This window comes from Nanorana parkeri, unplaced genomic scaffold, assembly GCF_000935625.1.
Source record: "Nanorana parkeri isolate BGI_ZX_2015 unplaced genomic scaffold, ASM93562v1 scaffold22, whole genome shotgun sequence".
NCBI classification, from domain to species: domain Eukaryota; kingdom Metazoa; phylum Chordata; class Amphibia; order Anura; family Dicroglossidae; genus Nanorana; species Nanorana parkeri.
In genome coordinates this window covers 2,542,404-2,543,578 of record NW_017306290.1, presented here as the reverse complement: position 1 = coordinate 2,543,578, position 1,175 = coordinate 2,542,404, and the positions used below count along the sequence as shown (strand labels likewise).

Genomic DNA, 1,175 nt, shown 5'->3' with positions numbered 1-1,175 from the left:
CTATTTGGGTGAGAAGAGGTCATCCAGTACACTCCAAAGAAATATTCGCTATCTGCTGAAGACTATTTTAGGGTAGTCTGGTGGTGTACTTTACTAAAAGAGTTGCAAAAGTCCAATTCAGAAGAAATGTGGAAAAATAGTTTGTTTGGATGCCTACTTTATGAAATTTGGTATTAATGGTTTTTATTTTTAAATTGAGCTGTTTGGTGTAAAACTAGATTGTCATGCTGAGTAACGGATTTTACAAAAATACTCTTTACTACTCAGCAAGGAATTTTCCTTGTTTAGTTTTTTGCCTCCCTTTTATTCAATGTGATCCGTCACAAATCTGAGTGATTCAAACTGAGGGTATGATACAAAACTCTTAATATGAAGAGGTTCCATTCCCTGAAAACTGCAGGTCAAAACAATCACAATCCTGTGATATAGTCAGCTTATAAATGGTTTCAACACAATGTTGCATAGCTACTTTGATGTAAGGTAAGGAATGTGAGGTAAGCTTGGCTCTGCCCCTCAAGTCTTAGGCAGACCACTTGCATTGGGACCACTTATTTCTACTGTAAATGCGATATGGCCACTGCAAGTGGTAAGTCAGTTTCTTTAAACAAAAAATGTATACATAAAGTTGCAAATGTGCTACATTATGCCAAAACACACACAGTCAACTTGTAATATTATGACAACTGCATTAGACGTGGCACCGAATGCATTTTTCCAACAGTACAAGTTGTGGATTGAAAGGATTTATTTTAAAACCGATTACCTGCTGGGAGAGGATAGTAACGGCTTCTTTGTGTTTAGCATCTCTTAAATTGATGCCATTTACTGCCAAAATTGCATCACCAACATGAAGTCCACCACATCGATCAGCTGGCTGTGCCGGGTGAATTTCTGATATAAGAATTGGTACCCCATGTTCCTTTCCCCCCTGCAATGAAAAAAAAAAAAGAAGAAAAAAATGAGTAAGACAATTTATGTAGATACATTTTGCCCTAGTAAGAATATAAATCACTTCAAAAAACACAACTATGCAAAACAATCAATATAACAGGAAGGCTCCTTCTAATCCTCTTGTATGGAATTGTATTGTTACTGTGCTTTATTTCGTAAAGCGCACTTCAAACTGTTGGCTCTATATAAATTCCGTAATTATTATATATATATAGATATCTATA

General features: G+C 35.7%; 1 protein-coding gene across 4 annotated transcripts in view; it reads right to left on the bottom strand.

Moving 5' to 3' along the window:
- The window catches only part of GOPC (golgi associated PDZ and coiled-coil motif containing), a 31,362-nt gene that overhangs the window by 4,641 nt on the left and 25,546 nt on the right, over positions 1-1,175 (bottom strand). For all 4 annotated transcript variants that reach the window (XM_018563562.1, XM_018563569.1, XM_018563577.1 and 1 more), the window contains one exon: positions 764-928. In XM_018563562.1, the coding sequence (XP_018419064.1) occupies positions 764-928 (165 nt within the window). The remainder of the gene's footprint in view (positions 1-763; positions 929-1,175) is intronic.